At 55.5% G+C, this 18554-nt stretch overlaps 1 protein-coding gene and 1 long non-coding RNA gene across 12 annotated transcripts in view; one reads left to right on the forward strand and one right to left on the reverse strand.

Moving 5' to 3' along the window:
• The window catches only part of PTPRE (protein tyrosine phosphatase receptor type E), a 167088-nt gene that overhangs the window by 121021 nt on the left and 27513 nt on the right, over positions 1 to 18554 (forward strand). For 6 of the 10 annotated variants that reach the window (XM_049696753.1, XM_049696755.1, XM_049696756.1 and 3 more), the window contains exons 3-7: positions 557 to 675; positions 7913 to 8018; positions 8323 to 8396; positions 10023 to 10159; positions 15457 to 15547. In XM_049696753.1, the coding sequence (XP_049552710.1) occupies positions 564 to 675; positions 7913 to 8018; positions 8323 to 8396; positions 10023 to 10159; positions 15457 to 15547 (520 nt within the window). In that variant the 5' untranslated portion in view covers positions 557 to 563. Of the gene's footprint in view, positions 1 to 556; positions 676 to 7912; positions 8019 to 8110; positions 8227 to 8322; positions 8397 to 9627; positions 9785 to 10022; positions 10160 to 15456; positions 15548 to 18554 lie in introns of those variants that run through there. The other 4 variants (XM_049696757.1, XM_049696758.1, XM_004265711.4 and 1 more) reach the window with 4 other exon arrangements.
• LOC117199891 (uncharacterized) lies at positions 2298 to 8334 on the reverse strand. Of its 2 annotated transcripts, none has more exons than XR_004481244.2 (3): positions 8224 to 8334; positions 5309 to 8053; positions 2298 to 2714 (listed from the first exon to the last, which is right to left on the reverse strand). It is a non-coding gene; the product is annotated as an uncharacterized LOC117199891 (long non-coding RNA). The 2 variants fall into 2 exon arrangements; XR_007471210.1 differs by having other exon boundaries at positions 5038 to 8053.

Raw genomic sequence — 18554 nt, forward strand, 5'->3', positions numbered from 1 at the left:
GGCGCTGATGCATCTCTGGGCTGCTGTGATGCAACACGGAAATACTGCACCGTGTCACCACGGGCACAGCGAAATGTTCCTGTACGTTCAGCAAGTTACTGTCGTCGGCAATCCTCAAGCCAAGGTGACCGGGCCTCTTGCAGGGTCTGTGAAGCTGCCTCTCGGAATCGCAGACCTCGCGATGTTTTAAGAGTTTCTTCTCCCCTGGCACCTCCACGTCCTTGGCCTCTTCTCTCCCTCCCGAAACAGACAAACAAACAAAAACAGCAGGAGCTTTTATAACCTGCGGGTGGTTATGGCGCTACTAACCTGGCTTGTTCTAAGGTGGGGCTACTTCCCAAGTGCAGGTAGAAATCGTGCCAGTACAAGACCTCCCCCCCACCGCAGACTGACAAAGCCACGCTCCCAAAGGGTCCCCACTGTCACCCCGATCCCCGGCCCACTGTTTTTCTTCCCGAGTCCTCTGTGTCTTCCCTGAGTTTCCCGCCTCGGTGGAGGCTGGCCATCCCCAGGTGGGTGGCGGGCGAGCCCTCTGAGCCCGTTCTGCCTCTTGCAGGGTTGCCATGGAGCCCTTCTGTCCGCTCCTGCTGGCCGGTGTTAGCCTGCCCCTCGCCAAGGCCTTCAAGGGCAACGAGACCACCACCGCGCAGAGCAACTGGACCTCCACGACCGCAGGTAAGGGCCCCCCGCCTCTTCCTCCCTGCCCTCCTGCCCGCACTGCCCACTGCCCCGCCTCCTCATGGCCTTGCGGGGTGATGGGCAGGTGCGTGGGAAGTGTGCTTCTGACCCTGCACGTCTGTAGGGCAGGCTGGCTAGGAGAGCAGTTGCTCCGTATTTGACTGGAGCAAAGCTGAACACTTGGGAGGCAGCGGACATAAGCTCCCACCCCTGCCCTGGGCTGAGAGCCCGTGTCAGCTTGGTGGGACGGAGGGCAGGATGGCCCCCATTGTGCTGAACCCAACTCAAAGCATCCCTGAACAAACATGGATGACTCAGTGGGGGATATTTAAACGCTGGTGTGATAGTTGATGCCATTCATTAAGAAATTCATATTGTGGGGCGAGATATTGATATAGTAGTTAGGTTTATTTTAAAAAATGAGTCCGTACCTTTTAGAGACGCATACTTGAATGTTGACAGCTGAAACGACAAGATATCTAGGTGTGACTTGGAAAAGAATGCGTAGCGGGGCAGGCCACAGACGCACACAGTTGATCCAAGAATGTCAGGGGGCAGATACGTGGGGGTTCGTTACTCTAGTCTCTCACTGTTTTTATACTTTGAAAGTTCAAAAGGAAGAAAGGAAAAGGAATGCCTGATACATGAGGCAATATGGGTGGATCTCAGAAACATGCGAGGTGACCAGACAGGGAAGAGCACGTGTTGTATTTTCCACGTATGTGAAGCGCCCGGGACAGGCAGATCACTGGGGCTGGGTGCAGGACGGGGAGTGACCACGCATGGCAGGAGGGGTCTTAGTGGGTTGATGGAGAAGCGGAGGTGATGGATTGTGGGGATGGCGGCACAGCTCTGTGAATTCACTGAAAGTCATTGAGTCGTATGCTTAAAATGGGTGTGCTTTAGAGCTTGGAAACTTTACCTCCATAAAACAATGTAAATGCACAGTTAAAAGAAGAGGAGAGGGAGAGAAGAGAAGCAAGAGCAAATGCCCCTGAATCGCCCGCCTGTGTTCACATCTAGCTCTGCAGCTTAGCAGCTGAGTGACCTTGAGTAAGTCGCTGACCCTCTCTGTGCCTCAGTATCCCCAGGTGTAGATGACGGTGATAACAGTACCCACTTCTTAGCAGTGCTGTGAGGATTAAGAGAGAGAACCGTGCTGGGGTGTAGAGGACTCCTCGACGCTGGCCGTTTTTAGCGGGACAGTTATGTCGTAGGTCATCCGGCCAGACTCTTAACCGAGAGTTGGCTGTTCAGTATCTTTTGGTATCTTCTTCTTGGACATGTGCCTGATACAGAGGGAGGCCCAGCTGGGTGGGTTCCAGGTCCCCAAGGAGTTGATATGGATTTCCTGGGCACCGCCATGCCTCCCTGGTAGACTTGTAGGCCTGTCTGTGTCTGCCAGCTCCATCCCATGGCAGGGCCAGCAGGAGCCTGTAACCAGCAGGGACTGGACCTCCACTCTGCACCCAGACCTGTTGCCAGTTCCCACACCTGCTGCTCCATCCCCATCCCCTCCTTCCCCCAAGACTCCCAGACATAAAACTCAAGGAATTCTCTGATAGGGATCAGCTGGTGTATTGGTCAGGGTTCTTCAGAGAAACAGAATCAATAAGATATATAAGTATATGTATATTTACTATGAGGGATTGGCTCCCACGACTGCAGAGCCAGGGTGCCAGTCTTCCTGTGGAAACTGCCAGTCTTCAGTCTCCGCCTGAAGACGGGCAGGCTGCCGTAGAAACAGAAGGAGCGACGCCCCAGTTGGAAGGCAGGCAGGCAGGAAGAATTCCCTCTTACTCATGGGAGGCTCCGGCTTTTTGTTCTATTCGGACCTTCAACTGATTGGATGTGGCCCAAGCCCCAGTGCAGAGGGCAATCTGCTTTTCTCAGAATACCAGCTCAGATGCCGGATCTCATCCACATGGCCTCCCTATAGAAACACCCAGCTTATTCAGATACGTTGACCCAATATCTGGGCCCTCTGTGGCCAGTCGAGTTGACACATGAAGGCTCACAACTTGCTCATCACAGACCTTCGGGAGAACAAAAATTATCAACTTCCCTCCAGGAGAAAGTTGGCCAAGGTGATTAGAGCTGACACCATTCAGCCTGGGGTCAAGAGTTCAATCCCCATCCAGCCCGAGGGCTTTACATGATTTCCTAACCCTGGACAAACATCCTACTAAAGCCCCTAAGAGCAGGGACAAGTGAGGCTCCCTGCTGACCTGAGCACCCAGCCAGGAGAGCCCTTCTAGGCTCCTGGCCATCTTCTGCACTGAGCAGCACCCTCTTCACACTGAAACCCCAGAGAAATTCAAAACCACAGAAAAGAAAGACCAGAAGCCCCAGTGAATAGAAACTGTGCTCGTCACGCTGCCTCGTCTCAAGCCGGCCCTCTGGGTGCCGGGTCCTTGGCGGAGCACTGCAGCCCGGGATGCTCAGGACGGTGCTTCCCTGGGATGGGCGGAGGGGAGCTGGCCTCTGGCTGGCCCAGTGCCCAACACCTGCAGGAACATGTAACAAAACATTCAACCAGGCAGAGAGCATCCTTTGCCCAAAAGTGGGGAAGAGACGCTGCAGCTGTGTGAATGCACCTGCAGATGGCGCTGTGGTCACCGTCAGGGTGACGGGCTCCCCACTCCTGGGTTCACCTAAAAACAAAATGCCTGGCTGATAATCGGCTGTGGCTGTCAGGTGTCCTTACAGGAAGCGGGACGGCTGTGTGACCTGGTGCCCACCAGAACGCATGTGAAAGTCACCTGTTGCAGCCTCTGCAGGCATGGCAGTGGCTTCTGGTCACTTCCAAGAGGGAAATCATCTGGCTCAGGGCCCCTGTTATGTAAGTAGATGGGCTCCTGTGGCCTAGAATTCCGGAGGACACCTGACCGACCGTGTGAGGTGCCCTTTGAAACTTCATCTGTTCCCCAAAAGAAGGATGAAGCATCGTTTGGGATGATCACAGCGCTTTGCCAGTGTGTTCCAAAATAACCAGGAATCATTTCATTTGCTCACTGAACAAAATATTAAATAATCATCAGGAGACATTATTTTACACAAGTAGTTGAAGGTAAATATCTATAAATTGTACAGCAAAATGGTATTGTCCAGATTATATGAAGGATTCCTAAACATTAACAAGAAACAAAAAAAGACAGTAGAAAAACGGTAAAAAATTTGACCAGGCAAAATATGAGTACCTAATTAAGTATGTTTGTGAATCATGAAAAGGCACCTAACCGTCTAGAAATTAGGGAAATGCAAATTTAACTGGTATTATTTTACTTATCAGATTGACAGAAATTAAAAGAATTACTAATATCTGGGAGAAACAGGTTCCATCGTACACTCCAGGTGAGCGTAGAAGGTGGAAACATTGGCAGTTGGCAGTTTCGATTACAGTTTAACGTGTGTGGACAGAATACTTCCAGGAGCTCGCCTACAGAAACCCTTGTGAGATACACAAAGATGTCAACATGAGCTGCAGAATTGTAGGTAATAGCCAGAAAGTTGGAAACAACCTAAGTGTCCATCCCACTCTTGGTTTATCCAAAAAGTGGAAATTCAAGGGGCAGTTAAACAAAATGAAGAGGCTCCTGTGTGCTGACACTGAAACTCTCCAAGACAGACGACCCAAGAAAGGCAAGTCGCAGAGCTGCCAGATACCGTATTTCATCTGTTTTTTTTTCCCCCACATTTCACATCACTGTATCCTGAAGTGTGCCTTAATATCTTTTTTCCTTTCTTAGTGGTTCATAAAGTAATAGCACATCTTACGATCCGTGGAGTCTTAGATGTGATGAGAGAGTCGTTAGGCCTCCAGTTATCAGCGAACCTGTAGGTTTATGAATGTAAACGTGTAGGGAAAATGTCAGGGCAGATACACCGCATGGGTTTAACAGCGTGTAACTCTGGGAACAAGAAGGGATGGCCCTTGCCCGTGACTGTTCTGTGTTTGGTCTGAACATTTTGCAGCAGGCCTGGATCCCTGTGTTGCTCCTATCGACCAGAACCCAGCAAAACGCAGGAGGTACAGGGTGGGAGCAGACTTTTAAAGCGCCCTCTGCTGGTAAACAGCGGGTCCTGCAGGGACCTTGCCCGCCCCCCAACCAGAACACAGCTGCTCTGCCACCTTCTTCCCCTCCCTCCTCTTCTCTCCCACCCCTGCCCCAACTCTTCCCTCCCCCAGGGACCCCCAAGGCAGGGCAGATCCGCATTGGAGGAACATCATCCAGTACCCCCCTTCCTACAAGAGGGGACCCCAGAAGGGGGGGTCCCTTTGTCAAGGCCGTACACAGAACTCTTTAGGGCTGAGGGGGGAACCAAGGGGCCTCCCCACCCCCTGCTGCCCACCCTCACCTCACAGGGCCGTCCAGCACGGCGGGCGAGCCGCACAAGTTTAAGCGTGCAGGTGCATGACTGAGGTCAGGACTCACACGGCAGCCCCTGACTTTCAAATTCCAGGACCAGATTCCATGTAAGCCGACACACACGTGTGCACACTTCTCAGGCGTGCATGGGCATAAATTTGCATGAACATCCATGCGCACCTGACCTGGAGCATTGGCTGCATAGAATTGGAGGAGATTTGGGGAGAAGGCTGCTCTGAGTGGACCACCGGGGTACTTACCTCCAGGAGAGCCCCGCTCTGCTCCCCAGCCGTGACCCTCAGCCCCACCCAGTCTGAGTCACATCACCGTGAAATGAAAACAGAAAGAGACTTGAATTACTTCTTAGTCATCACCCTGACTTCCCGTCGGGAGCCCATTGGTGCCCGGGAACACAGCCCAGCCTGCGGAGGGTTTTTCTGACCCACATTCGTTTTCAAAATTGTATTTGGGTTGAATTGCTTACCAATATTTAAAAATCAGATAATTTTTACGTAAAAATATAGATTTCTTCCTTCGGTAAATTGGAAGAACTGAGCACGCCACGTGCACCTCTCCTTGGCCCCCGTGAGCTGGGGCTAAGACGCGGCCAGCCCCGCGGACAGGGCATGGACACCCCGCCAGTTCCCGGAGCCTCACGGGGCCTGCTGGTCCTTGACTGTTCCCGCCTGACCTCCATCTTCCATAACAGAGGCGGCTGCTGACAACTGACAGAGACCCCGAGCAGGGGAACCCATTTGTCCCTGTGGCCCATCGCTTCTGTCCGGGTACACGGCCCCTTTCTGGGGGCCTTGGGTCATTCCGCCTTGGTCCTTGAGGGTGTGCCATGGAATTGCCCACGTCTGTAACTGCAGCCTTGACTCCGGGCAGCATGAAAGCGGAGGCTGGACCCTGGAGCCCCTGACGGCCCCAGGGGTGGGCTGTCTGTGATCCCGGTGCCCACCTGAAGCTCCCGGCAGGCCTGCACGCTCAGCTAGGCCCATCCAGCCCTCGGACCTACGAGCTGGCCCGTCAGTCACTGCCAAGGTTAAGCTGAGCAAATGCAGAAGTGGGGAGTTCGACAGAAGGGACGCCCCGGGAGAGCAGAAGGGCACCTGCCAGGCTCTGCGGCTGCATCTGGATGGGCAGGGATGGAGCTGAGTGGCCTCTCTGGGGCTGGGCCCAGCTCTGCCCGTTGGTAGCAGGCGTCTCCCCCATCAGTCTGGGCTTGAGTTGCTCCAAGGCCCTGGCAGGGTTCGGGCGTGCTCCAAGGAGCTGCAGGCAGGGAGGCCACAGGCAGGTCGGCTCCTAGGGTCAGGGAGGAGCCTCTGTAGCGGAGGGGCTCTCAGGGAGGGACTGAGCAGAGATCTCAGCCTGGCATCCCCAGCCTCCCAGCACAGCTGCGGTGGTCCCTGAACATCACTAGCTCGGGTGGCAGAGGCGTGGGGCAGCCTGGAGCGGGGGCGTGTCGTAGGTTGGCCAGGTTTACGGTGGCTGAGGTCACCTCCTCACCGCTGTCCTCAGGTTTTAATACTTCCACGTCTAGCAGTCACTCAGGTCTGTAAGAGTCCTTCGTTTATTAGGAATATAGCACTGACCACCCACAGGGTGCTGGCGTCAGCGCAGGGCCCCGGCGGCAGAGCTCCCGGCCCAGGGGTGAGATACCCGTTACAACTTTGGGATACGTGGGGAGGGGTGCGAGATGGGGGGCTGCGGGGCCCTGTTGGTGCTTCTGTGACTCAGAGTGATGACGGTCCAGTCATGCCTTCTAGGGGCTTCCACTGAAACGGGGGTGAAGGCGGGCCCCCCGGGCCTGTTCCCCCTGGAGAATAGGCTGTGTGCTCACGGCACACAGAGCCCCTCTGGGATCTCCTCAGGGGAGCTGCGTGGGCTTCGTGGACGAGGGGCCTTTGAGGTGCTCCTTGGCGGGCGAGGACGCTTTGGAGAGGAGGGCGCCGCAGGGCAGTCTGAGGGGACAGGAGCTGAGTCAGAACACTGGGGGAGGGGTGGGCTCTGAGGGTGGCGGCCGGGCCACCAGAGCCCCCTGGAGTTCAGGCTTGCGGGCCAGGCCCTGGGCAGCCACGTTGGGTCCAGGGACGTGGCACCTTCTGGTCCAGGAAAGACAGATGAAAGGGGAGCGCGGGTGGTGCCTGGTCAGCAGCTTTCCTCTGGGCGGGTGAGGTCGGCAGCTCACGGCTCCGGGAGGCCGGGTCACCATGCGACCACGGGCCACTGTCCTGGGACAGAGCAGCAGGGCATCTACACTCCCACCCTCCTCCACCTCCCGTTAGCGGGAGGGACAGGTGCCCTGGGACCTGGGGAAACAGGTCACACGGGGGTCTGGGCCTTCACTACCCAGCAGCAGGGGGCCTTGGACACGTCAGGTCATCACATCCTCAGCTCAGCTTCTTCTTGGTGTCAACGCTGCTCATCTAAGTAGAGGGGCCTTTGTGGACCCAATGGACCAGGATGGTGGACTGAGTTGCAAACTGTAAAGTGGGGTCCGGGAAGAAGGGCAGATGAAGGAGGGAGTTTGCAAACTGTAAAGTGGGGTTCTCGTGTCAGGGAAGAAGGGTTGAGAGGGAGTGACTACTTTGCAAACTGTGAAGTGAGGTTTTGGTGTCCAGGAAGAAGGACTGTTGACGAAGGGAGTTTGTAAACTGTAAAGGAGGGTTCTGGTGTCCTGGGCCGCTGGGATGGGGGGGACGAATTGGTGACCTCTGAAGTGGGGTCTGGCATCAGGGAAGGGGGGCTGGTGGGAGGGCCACTTTGCAAACTGCGAGGTCTGCTGTTGGGAACCTTTCCTTGCCCAGAGCCCGCTTCCCCTTGTGCCTCGGGTCCTGACGGGGACCTGCTTCTGCCCCTAGGCGCTCCGGCCCCCGGCCCTCCGGCCCCCGGCGCGCCCCAGCCCCTGCTGGCCTGGCTGCTGCTCCCCTTGCTGCTGTTCCTGTTCCTTGCAGCCTACTTCTTCAGGTAGGAGTGTCCGGGCGCTGGCTCACCCACACCTGCTGGGGAGGAAATGATGCGAGAGGCTGTCACTGCAGATGAGCAGGCGGGGGCTGGCCGGGTGGCAGAGGGCAGAGCAGGGGCGGGGCCAAGGGGCCAGGGCAGGGGCGGGGCCAAGGGGCCAGGGCAGGGGCTCAGCCATGAACAGCAGGAACAGCTTCTCTCGGCTCACCTGGTGGGTATCCCTGGGGCTCACCTGGTGGCTATCCCCGGGGCTCTGGACTCTCAGCAAGCTCCCTGTGCTGACACCTCACGCGTCTGTGTCTCTAAGGTTCAGGAAGCAGAGGAAGGCAGTGGTCAGCTCCAACGACAAGAAGATGCCTAATGGAATCCTAGAAGAGCAAGGTAGGGGGCTGGGCTGGGCCGGGCCTGGGGGGGCCGTGCCTTTCTAACACCTTAACACTTAAACGATGGACTCCTCCGGCTTTGCGACTTTCATCTGGCTTTACCTGGTATCATGCCGTCCTTTATAACCGGAGTTTCCCCGTTTCAAAACTACTGTCATTTTCTGTCCGGTGTGAAACAGACGTTTGAGGCATTTCAGTTTGTGGCTTTGGGGGAGACACTGTTCATATCCTGTCGTTTTTCCAGGATTTCAACATATAAAATTTATCAGTCAGTCTTAGATGGTCCTAAGCTGAGACAGGTGGGCTCACAATTTACAGTTCTCGAAAGGGCCACCCTGGCATCCGCAGTTTTCCCATCAGCGAAAAGAAGGGAATTGATGTAACAACGTGCTCAGCAGGGAGGCGCAGAGGAGCTCAGGGGGAATTTCCTGCCTTTCTTTGAGGTTCCGAATTCAGCTACTAACTTGTAAATTCTGCTTACAAAGACACATTGGTTTTCTTCCCACGCGTTGAGATGTCCAGGAAAGGTATGTGAGGCAGAGGCTTTGAAAACTATTGTTCACACCAGTGACTACGGCTTCCGCAGTCAGCTTGCTGCCTGGTTGTCCCGTGGTTTGCGGGAGCAGACGTGCCGTCAGACTTCAGATGAATTACGAAACCGACCCGGCACACGACAAAGAGTATCGGCAGCAAAGGACCTCACCCAGACCCAGGAGGGCAGTTCTGTCGTGCTGGGAGACCCGTGACCCTGGTTTCATGATGACACGTGGCCTCCAGGCACCACCTTCCTGCCCCCTTCTCCCTGCCCTGCACGTCCCAACAGCCCGGATGGGAGGAGGAAGTTGGGGCTGGTTAGGCCACCTGCTCATCCTAGAGTGACTGTCTCAGGAGGAATGAGCCCTGGCGGGAGTTCTTGGCTGGCCTTCAGAACAGCTCTGCAGGTGGGGACAGGCCCTTTTGCAAGTGACAGCAAAGTAGTGTTGACCTTGTTGAGAACAGCAGCTCAGTTCCCTAGGAAGAGAAGCACATGCCAGGGTGTCACTTGCTGTCTCACTCTGAATTTGTGAAAGCAGCTTGTCCGGGGACACCCTTGAAGTCTGGCCCTTCTCCTTTTCAGTGCCGCCAGCCCCTCCCCCCCCCCAAAAAAGAAAAAAACAGCAGTGGTTTCTCTTATTTCTCTTGGAGCTTATGGGGCTTGAGTAACCAGGACTAGTTGTTACAAAGAAGACGAGGCTGCGGAACTGATTCCCAGCCTGTTACCAATTTGCGCCCAGAAACCTATTGTTATTCTGCTCCATTTCAAACCTGGACAGTTGAGCTGGAGTGTGAAGCCACCTGAATCCCTTGAGGAAGGACAGGTGGCTGGTGGGCGAGTGAGCTGGGAAGGTGAGGCGTCTCTGGTTGGTAAGAGCAGGGGACGCCAGCCAGAGGGGCGTCCGTCTGTCACTATGGGTGATCAGGGTGTGTTAAAAGAGACAGACCTTGTGTTCAGCTGCTCATGATCTGGGACGACCGTCCCCCTCCAGCTGCGTCATTTCCCCAGGAACGTTGTCCGTCTGTCTGGTTAATGTCACCCACCTGGGAATATGGCTTAATAAGCCCCGTATTTCTGTTGATCCCACAGAGCAGCAAAGGGTGATGCTTCTCAGCAGGTCCCCCTCGGGGCCCAAGAAGTACTTTCCCATCCCCGTGGGGCACCTGGAGGAGGAGATCCGGGTCCGCTCGGCGGATGACTGCAAGAGGTTTCGGGAGGAGTTCAATGTGAGTTTGGGGCCCCTCTTTCTTGTCACGTGGAAGGGCGCTGGGTCATGGGATGTCGTGTTTCAGGATAAATTAGCCCAAAGGCTCAGAATGCTGGCGTCCATCGAGACACTGTCCCAAAAATGGGGCTCCAGGGAAACCTGGTTTCTGCCGTGATGACCCTCCGCTAACCCTCATTCCCATTTATGAGATGGTTGAGAAAGAGGTTCAGAACCTCCTTGCAGCTCAGACACCCTGGGTGCCGTGTTCAAAAGTCAAGTGTGACGGAAACGCCGTTATCTCGATAACGTGCAAGACCAGGGCCTGAGTGGACCACAGGATAACAATTTCACGCTGAGAGCAAAGGAGCCCCCAAACCATCCTGTACAACATCAATTAAACAGTCGAGGGGCTGCCTTGAGGGGACACTAGCTCTGCCTGGACAGCCCTTTGATCCTGCCCAAGTCAGTGTGTTCATCCTGCTACCGCCGTTCTGGGTGAACTTAATGATGGCAACAGCTAAGATGAACTTGACGAACTGGTCCAGCCTGATGGTAGCAAACCGATCCTACTATCAACAAAAATGCAAATGTACATTAATGACACCTCCCCTTGTGTTGCTCATTTCTTAATTTAATGTTCCATGAATTGTGAATCTGCTAGATAGATAGATAGATAGATAGATAGACAGATAGTTATAGATGCTTGGACGCGCAGGCAGGCAGACAAGACGCACTGGGAAGTGTGGTCTCGGGTTTGGCTGTCCAGTGATCTCTGATCGTGTTTTGAGTTTTCTTTTCTGCATCTTCCTCATATCGTATATAGCCGTGCGCTGGTGTTGAGCTTGAAAGAGGACGGGTTTCCAGCAGGGGGGCCATCTGGTCCTGGCCCTGCCTGTGGCACCGCAGCCCCGCCCGGCCCATCAGTTATTCTCCTGGAAGCCGCAGCTTCCGTCATCTGTGAAGGGGCAGGGGTGGGAGGATGCCTTAATGACCTCACAGGTCAAATATGAGGCTCTGACTTGGTAAACAGCAAAGAGTTGTACAATTGTGACATCTAAGGACAGCATGACTCCTGCTGCAGACAAGTGACTTTTTATCCAGAAGCAACCCACGAGGGCGCGGCAGGGTGATGGCGCATTTAGACCCGTGCTTTTGTTTATTTTTTGACACAAGCCTCACCTGCCTTTATCTCGCTTCCTTTTAATTGTTTCCAAATGTATCCCCTTTTCTGAGCTATTAGGTCATAGTGAAAGACAGCTCCAAGCAGTATTGTTTTGCAGTCTCTCAGCCTGACAAGAGAAGTTAATTCTCCATTTTCCAAATGACTATCCAAGTTGGCAGCTAGAGGACCATTTCCCCCACGTCCATTCGTGTCCTGTTTCCTCTTGTACTTGTATTTCTCCACGTGGAGGCTGGTGACTGCCCTTGCCGAGGGAGGGCTGAGTCAGAACTCGCTGGCTGTACCACCATCTCCAAAGCGAGGGCCCGGGAAGAGGGTCGGGCAGGTGAGGCACTTGTCCCAGGTGCAAAATTTAAGGGGGCACCAAAACACTCTGCCATCTGGATAAATTCTGTTTTCATGCAGCTTTTAAAAATCATCAAAATTAATGCAAGCAATCCATGATGAACAAAACAGCACAACTGTAAATAAAGACAGGGTCGCTCTGGTGTTTCCTGTTGCCCCAGGCTCCGACATGGCTTATCACCATGCTGTTGCTCATCCTGACGGTATTTAAAAGTTTGATATTTTGGTCATCATGGATTTTTTTTTTTTTTTGCGTTTAGATTTTTTATTTATTTATTTTATTTTTTGTGGTACGCGGGCCTCTCACTGTTGTGGCCTCTCCGTTGCGGAGCACAGGCTCCGGATGCGCAGGCTCAGCGGCCATGGCTCACGGGCCCAGCCGCTCCTCGGCATGTGGGATCCTCCCGGACCGGGGCACGAACCCGCGTCCCCTGCATCGGCAGGCGGACTCTCAACCACTGCGCCACCAGGGAAGCCCTTGCGTTTAGACTGTTTTAGATGTTGCATTTGAATGGGATTTTTCTTGATCCCTGGGTTTTGGGGTACCAACCAAAGCAAGTGCCTTGCTCTGCTCTCCCACCCCTGCCACCGAGCAGCCTTCCCAGCTGCCCTCCTGCCCACGGCCTCCACTCAGGGAAGGGCCGGGAGAGAGGGTCGAGGGGTCGAGTCCAGCAGCATGGAGCCTGGTCCTGGCTCCAGGGGACCCAGGGCAGCCGCGCGTCCCCCTCTGGACCCCAGTTTGCTCCTCTCTCAAGTGAAGGGCAGGCTCTACTGAGAGCATCACAGCTGCCGTGACCAGCCCGCTCTTGCCTCCACTGGTGGACACGCTCGAGCTGGGCCCTCGACGCTCGTCCTCTTCTTTGCTCACCCTCTGTCCTGAGCTCCTCTCCCAGGAACTGTGCAGGGAGACGGATGAGCCTCAAAGTAGTCGATCCGAATGAGTTGGGACTTGTGTGTATGGCCAGTGGAAGCTGCCGTGAACTTGACGAAGTAAATGGGGGCCTGGCACTGGGATCCGTTCAGTGGGGTGATCAAGGCATGGATGCTGGAGACGGGCTGCCTGGGCGCCTGCCCCAGATTTGCTTCTTACCAGCCTGGAGGGCTCGGGCGACATCCTTAACCTCTGCCTCAGTGGCCTCGTGTATGAAATGAGGCCCTCCCAGCCCCCATGGGAGTGTCTTAACACGTTAAAGAGGTAAGGTGTGTGCCCAGCTCAGCCCGGCTCCTGCACGAGGGAAGTCTGAGCTGCCGTCCTTCTCAGGACGACTTCTGTGAATGTCCAGTCTGCCGTCTCCACCCGCAGTGGTAGAACGCTGACCTAGCAGAGTCTGTTCCAGGCCCCCGGTTAAGTCCCTGCAGGTGAGGAAAAGGCCCCCTCCAGACAGCTTCTTCCATGAGCCTCTGTCCCAGCAGGTTATTTTAAGCCCAGTGCCTAAAAATGTCACCTCAAACAAACAAACCAGCAAACCCTCTTCAGCCAGTTTACGTAACCAGACAATCGATCACAAGGTAGTTATCAGCCAACTGCTAGCTGCACGGCTCACTCGGGGCGCTGCAGGGGTTACCCAGCTATGGCAGGCCACACCCGGCCCGCCCCAGAGCTCTCTTATGAGCCCTGTGCCTTTGGAGCAGCTCAGACATGACTGACGGCAGGAGGAAGTGCTGGCCTGCTCTGTGTGGGCGGTCATTCTGTGTGCTTGGAAATGGGGTAGAAGTTCGGGGAGCAGGGTGCTTTGCCTCCACTGTGAACCCCTGTGCTGCCGCCCACAGAGTCAGGATCATCACCCCAGCTCCGTGTTCTGCTCTCCGGTCGCTGCCGGGGCCACACGGCTGGGGGTGGCAGAGCCGGGTCCATCCTTACCACTCAGACCCCTCCAGCCACTCCTTCACCTTCCTCACTTTCAGAGGAAGAGGGAGGCTTCTTGGTTTTGTTTTGTTCTGTTAATTTATTAATTTCAATAGAGTATTTTTTAGAGCAGATTTCGGTTTACAGAAAAATTGTGCAGAAAGTACCAAGTTCCCATATACCCCATCTTTCCCTGCACGGTTTCCCCAATGATTAACATCTTGTCTGAGTGTGTTACACTTGTCACAACTGATGAGCCAACATTGACTCGTTGTTACAAACTAAAGTCCGGGTTAGGGGTCCAGCGCTGCACATTCTGTGGGTTTTGACAAACGCACAACGTCATGCATCCCCCGCGATGGTCTCAGGCCTCATTTTTGTTTTCAGTGCTGGGATCAAAAAAGCTTTGGGGTGAAAAAGAGAAGGCTCTAGAATGTTGCTACAAATTTCACGTTGAGGTTTGGTCAAGAAACTCAGTGTTAAGACAGCTCGATGAAGAGCTCCCGGCGGAGGAGGTGCTGGTCTGGTGGAGAACTGCCCACCAGCCTTGCCCAGGTGCCCGCCGGGCAGACCTCCACACTGGCCCTGGCAGAGCCTCTGCCTGTGGCCACTGGGTGTGGTGGGGAAAGAGGCCATGGGCTGGCCGGGGCTGGGTCTGTGATGGAGAAACCCCCGACCCAGGAGAAGGGGGCTCTGGGCCCCCGTGGGCTGCACACCCGACTCAGGGCCTTGGCGTTGATCCCAGGCTGTGCCTCAGTCTTCTGGGCACCTACAGCCGGACGCAGGGAAGCCCTCGCTTGTCCCTACACTTAAGGAAGCGAGTGCCCTTCTCGTGGCCCAGGTGCCAGCTCCACGTGCCCTCCCGCTGCCTGCTACGTGCCAGGCACGTGACTCTGGACAATTCTGCAGCCACCCTGGGGTTCTCTTTCCTCATCTGCAAAACGGGAGTGATCCTGGTGTCACCTGATAATAGGTAAGTTGTGAAGGCAGGTGACCCAGCTCCTCCCTCAGTGCCTGGCACGTCGTAAACACTCGATAGATTTTAACACCAGTGACCCCTGGTTCCTCTGACGGTCAGGCTGAATGTTGAAGGATGTGATTTGGGGGTTCAGAAGGCTCTCTCCCACTGTGCACTTCGAGGAGCACCCCTGAGCATGGAGCCCTCCCAGCAGCGAGCAAACAGGAAGACAGTTGGTGCTAACAAGAGCCAAGGGCCTCTGAGTCGTGGCAAGAACTAGAAGTCAGGACGCTGGGCTGACACCTGCTGTGCCACACGTCAGCTTTAGGGGCCTAGCTGAGCCCCTATACTCATTTTCCTCCTCTAAGACAAAGGGAGGGTTAGGGCGGTGCGTGCAGTTCCCCTGGGGAAGTGGGCAGCTGCTGTGCGGGCCTGGGGTGGCCTGAGAGCTGCATTTTCAAGGAGCCCCCCAGCTGTGCCTGTCCCACTGGTCCTCAGAGCACACCAAGTCCTCAGCAGGTGAGGGCTCGAGGACGGTCCTTCGCCATCACTCTACTCGTCCTTCAGCCCAGCATCTGGGTCCTTGCTCCCGGATCAGAGCTCTGCCGTGGCCAGTTCCTACGTACTTGTGCAGGGCCTGCTCTGGACCAGGACCGTGAGTCCTGGGGCTTTGGTGGCAATGCACGGGCCAGCCCCTGCCTTAATGCACTTCGGGGTCCAGCTATGGGTCGTCAGGTTATCTGCACCTCCACTGGCCCCACTAGACAGCGGGCCCAAGGGGAGGCGGGCCTGTGTCTCCATCACATCTCTGCCCAGTGCCGGCCCAGCGCCTGAGGCAGAAACTTCCACAGGCAGGAGCAGAGAGATGGGCCCAGCACTGGAGGTGCTCAGAGACCAGATTTCCGGATTCCTGCGCTCAGTCGGGAGGTGACGTAAACACGGTGTTGGGTTCCTCACGTTTATTGCTGACCCTGCGCTTCCTTCTAGTCCCTGCCGTCTGGACACGTACCAGGAACTTTTGAGCTGGCCAATAAGGAAGAAAACAGAGAGAAGAACAGATACCCCAACATCCTTCCCAGTAAGCGTTTACTTTTGTTGCGCCATGGGTGGCATTTTGACTCAACTCAGCCTTGCCTTGCAGCTACTGGTGACCCTGCCTGTCCTGACAGCAGATGCGCGGGGGCTTGGAGGTCAGGGCCTGGGTCAGTGCAGCGGCTCAGCCTTCGCAGCTGGGAGTCTAGGTGTCTGTCTCCCGCCCAGGACTTGGGTAGCCTGTGTTGCTCTGGGTCTGGCTGCCAAGCCTGTGCTCGCTGTTGAGACCTGCGCTGCCTGGTCTATTTGCCCAAGAGGGGTGCCCCCCGCACCGGCTGGCAGGGCTCCTCCTATGGACCCAAATTGTGCCTGGGTCTCGGGCAGCTGGTGGCCCTGGGCATCTCCCGTCTTGGACGCAGTGCTTCTGCCACCAGCAACAAGGCTTCTGTACCAAGGGCAGAAGTGGCAGAATAGGAGAGCTGTCTGACATTGGCAGCTTGGTGGGAAGGCTTAGAAGTAACTGGATCTTTACCACAGCTAAAGGTGGCCATGGGCTTGGGAGGGCGGCCTCCAGGGGGTGGGGGGCCGGGGAGCAGACACATCTGTCCAGGGGCGTTGCTGGATGGGCTGCACCTTGGCCTCGGTGCCAAGACAGACCCCCAGAGTTCCAAGCTGCCTTTGTGGAAGCTGGCCCGGGCGGTGTGTGACGTCCTTCCTCCATCCTGGACCCTCCTGTTGGCTTTGCCATCGGGCTAACAGAAGGGCAGCCTCAAAAAACTCCAGGGAGTTCACGTTTGAACCCCAAACCAAGGCCTCCCGGCGTCCCAGGGAACACCTCCCTTCTGAGGCGGTGCTTCCGTGGGGTGGAGCCAGCTGGTCTGTGCTGGCCCTCGGCATGGCGGCTCCTGGTTGCATTTTTAGGGTTAGAATTGAGTCCAGCGGCTCTGTAGGTAGGAGACGCCGTGGTCCGCGTCGTCTGTGTGGTGTCTGGATTACCGGCACTTGATAGAAACAATTCTTTCCCATCTTACGTGCATAGGATTTATTTGTGGTTTTGTTTGGGGTTTTTTTGGTTTTTTGTGGGTGTTTTCTGCACAGCCCACCATGAGCCTGGGTCAGCCAAAACCAGAGAAATTAACTAAGTAGTCTGCCATCCCACACATATTTGTAGAGGCAGCCAAGGGAGCACCAGGGAGACAGGCCAGGAGGCCACTGTGGTCACACAGCCGAGCTGAGAGGGTGGCTTGGACCAGGGTCGGGTTCTGCACACACTGTAATGATCACGTTGAGAGGACTTGCTGTCAGATTGGGTGAGGCTTATCGGAGGCAAGTTTCTCGGCTTGAATAGCTCAAGGGAAAGGAAAACCAGGCAGGAGGTTGGGAATCTTTGGAATGTTGTTGGTCGAATAAAGATCGGGATATTTGGAAGTTAGCATCTCGTATTAGTTGAATTAACTAGCTTAATTAATTACTTGATGCGTTGACTGCAGAACGTACCCGTGGAGGACCCACTCAGCGCCAAGCCCTTTCCCAGGTTCCTCACCTGCATTCCTGTCCTTATCACTCACTGAACACTGTATCTTTTAAAGCTAACGATTACATTGCTGATTAAGAGTAGTTTTGGTGGGAGCTCAACCGGGCGGAATTAGCAGCCAGGTGTAGGAATTACCTGCACCCACCACTGCTCCCAGATGTGATGGCTGGGGGAGTGGGCGCCTCCCCAGAGGATCACCAACGGGGACCAGCAGGACCTGGTCCGACACAGCGTCTCTAAGCTGTGTCCTCCAGCTCGTACTGTGGAAGTGAGTTGGCCTTTCCTGCAGGTATGAAAATGTGGGTCCTGCCTCAGCCCCTCCTGGCCCAGGAGTGCCACGTCAGAGGTAATTGAGGGTGCTGGCCATCCCCAGGGGCCCACGGGACCTCTGCCAGAATGTGAGTGTTTCATGTTGGTGGGAGGATGCGTTTACGGAGCAGTGGCCTGGAGATACTCGGGGTGGGCCCTGGAGATGGCCAGCTGGGTGGCATCTGGCGTTTGGCATCAGCCAGACGTAGGAGAAGCGTATCTGATTAAACTGAGCGGTTGGCCAGAGATGCCCTGGGCAGCTGGATCACGGGGATATCGTGCAGGGGGCTCCCAGGCCTGCTCCCCCAACCCCAAGGCCGGGAGACCCTTCTCTTACTCAGGTTGAGGTCAGGGTCAACGGGCAGGGAGAGGCGCGGGGGCCCAAGGCCCTCAGTCCGGTACACCTTCCCTGCCCCTCCCCCTCTTCCCCGAGCAGAGATTGGCTGTAAATGTATCTGATTTATGAGGTGCCCCGGGGCAGGAGCCCAGTCCCGGATGTGGCTCTAGGGAGCTCTGAGGACAGAGGTCAAGATGCCGGGTGTGCTGAGAGGCTGCCTGTTCCAAGGGCTCCACGGCCGGTAGCAAGAGAGCATCCTCTGTTCTGGAAAAAAACCGCCAGCACCTGGTAATGTTAGGAAATAGTGTTTTGAAAGAGTAGTGCGACTTTTTAGAGTAAAAAGACAGGAAGCTCTTAGAACTGCAAGATGCTAAATCTAACCAGAACGCTATTTTTTACCCCCTGCTTTCTATAGCTGTCCTCAAAAGGGTAAATTGGTCCAAATTATGTTCAACTAGCTTTATACGTGTTCAGCTAGAGCTATTTCTGCCTCAGGGCTGTCAGCCCCTGAGCAGAAGGGTCTCATGGCCGAGCCTTTGTGGGCTGTGAGTTTGAGGTCGGGCACCCTGACAGCCCTGTGTGGGCCGTGACTGACCCTGAGAGCTGCACTGGCTGTGCTCGCTAGCAGCAGTGGTACCGTGTCCAGACAGCTCGCAGCCAACCCAGCTTCCTTCCATGTAAATGGGAGACGTACAGCCTGTGACTAGGAGGGGACAAAGCAGGGGCCAGGACGTGGAACTATTCAATAATTAATGCAGTAAATACGTACGAAGTACCCACCATGCGCTGTGCCCAGCGCAGCATAATAAACGCGGAAGCAGCTTGATCCCTGGGCCCCGGGCCGAGTCTGGGCATCCTTCATATTTCTACTCC

This window comes from Orcinus orca, chromosome 14, assembly GCF_937001465.1.
Source record: "Orcinus orca chromosome 14, mOrcOrc1.1, whole genome shotgun sequence".
In the NCBI taxonomy this organism is placed as follows: Eukaryota; Metazoa; Chordata; class Mammalia; order Artiodactyla; family Delphinidae; genus Orcinus; species Orcinus orca.